The sequence below is a fragment of the Halyomorpha halys genome, unplaced genomic scaffold (genome assembly GCF_000696795.3).
Source record: "Halyomorpha halys isolate HHAL.00 unplaced genomic scaffold, Hhal_1.1 Scaffold558.1, whole genome shotgun sequence".
Lineage (NCBI taxonomy): Eukaryota > Metazoa > Arthropoda > Insecta > Hemiptera > Pentatomidae > Halyomorpha > Halyomorpha halys.
The window spans coordinates 56,047-57,529 of record NW_027115474.1 but is presented as its reverse complement, the minus strand read 5'-3'; the positions used below and the strand labels follow the sequence as shown (position 1 = coordinate 57,529).

The following is a 1,483-nucleotide window of genomic DNA, read 5'->3' as shown; positions in this document are numbered from 1 at the left end:
TTATTATACTTTATTAATTATTTTATTAATTGATTTAAGGAGGCCCTCACCTCCGGATATTTTCTAGTAGGACCATATAGAATGTACACATTCACAATACTGAGATAAGTATTCCATCGCAACCTTAAAGTACCACAGGTAGAAAAAGGTAATACTCAACTTGATTTATGTATACCATATGTAAAGCAACCATTAATTTATTGTTTTATTCTGTTTTAGAGGGATCAGAAAAAAAAAAAAAAATTGATTTATATATATAATTACTCTCATTGTCTTGTGAAATGATTTGGACTGACTGATTTGGTGAAGTAAAATATTTTTAATTATATTATTTCAATTTCTTGAGACAAGGTAATTATTTATTAAATAAATCAAAACTTGTATCCTTTATTGTCTCAACACTTTTTATTTTTCACCAGTCCAACGTTTCGGCCATTTTAGCCATCCTCAAGGACATCTTCAATTATAATTTCTTCCTCATATTAAATTTAGAGTTAGTTTTGCAGGCTATTCTGCCCAGGTCATTCTTTAATTATAAGTTAAATATAATTGGGTTATATGGTAGTGAATTTGTGTGGATAATCTTATATAAGAAGAATTAAATATTTATGATTTTAAATTAACTTATAAAGAATGACCTGGGTAGAATAGCCTGCAAAAGTAACTCTAAATTTAATGTGAGGAAGAAATTATAATTGAAGATGTCCTTGAGGATGGCTATAATGGCCGAAACGTTGGACTGGTGAAAAATAAAAAGTGTTGAGACAATAAAGGATACAAGTTTTGATTTATTTAGTAAAATATTTTTTAGGGAGAATAAAAAAGTTGAATTTCTTTTTTTCGCACCTTGAAAAAGTTGTGATAGAAAATTGAAAAATAAATATTTTAGCTAAAATGTACCTTCTTTCAGAGACTTGAGTTCTATCAGTAAATTTTCCCGTTTTTTTCTTTTTCTGTTTTAAAGACTTTTTCATAATTAAAAAAAATTCCCAAACTTGATGTAGATCCGCTGATACAATAACGTTCTGCAGAACTATTTTAAGACAACTTACCAGACCTGGGGAAGGTGACGATCCAGACATCGGAGGACCTGAGCTTGAGGGAGCGGAGGTCGAACTCCTGGAAGGCGAGGGGCAGGATGCAGCCGCGGGCCCTCAAGAAGCCGGACCTCTCGCCGCGGAACAGGGCCATCAGGCGCTGGTTGTCCTCTTCGCCCACTGGTTCCATCTTGAGGAGCTGTTGGTCTGCTACTGGCGATGTGGTCGGTGAAGGGGGGTCCCCACCACACTGCGGTTCTTCAGGGTCACCTTCATTGCCATTGTCGGCGCACTCTTGGGCATACTTAACTATTTAAAGCCACCGCAAATCGATCAAGTCTTTTTGAAGGAAGATTCCAGCTAAACTTCTTTCCAGCATAAAAAACAAACTGGCAGAACAAGAAGAAATATTAATAAAAATTAAAAAAAAAAACTTTTAGAAAAAC

The 1,483-nt window shown here is 34.5% G+C and overlaps 2 protein-coding genes across 3 annotated transcripts in view; both read right to left on the bottom strand.

The window, feature by feature from the left end:
• The window catches only part of LOC106684229 (luciferin sulfotransferase), a 39,423-nt gene extending 38,075 nt beyond the window's left edge, over nt 1–1,348 (bottom strand). The window contains exon 1 of the mRNA XM_067052527.1: nt 1,053–1,348. Coding sequence (XP_066908628.1) covers nt 1,053–1,227 — 175 coding nt within the window. The 5' untranslated portion in view covers nt 1,228–1,348. The remainder of the gene's footprint in view (nt 1–1,052) is intronic.
• The window catches only part of put (activin A receptor type 2 punt), a 36,598-nt gene continuing 36,403 nt past the window's right edge, over nt 1,289–1,483 (bottom strand). The window contains exon 14 of one of the 2 annotated variants that reach the window (XR_010844855.1): nt 1,289–1,426. The gene's annotated coding sequence lies outside the window, so the exon portion shown is untranslated. The remainder of the gene's footprint in view (nt 1,427–1,483) is intronic. The other variant, XR_010844856.1, reaches the window with a different exon arrangement.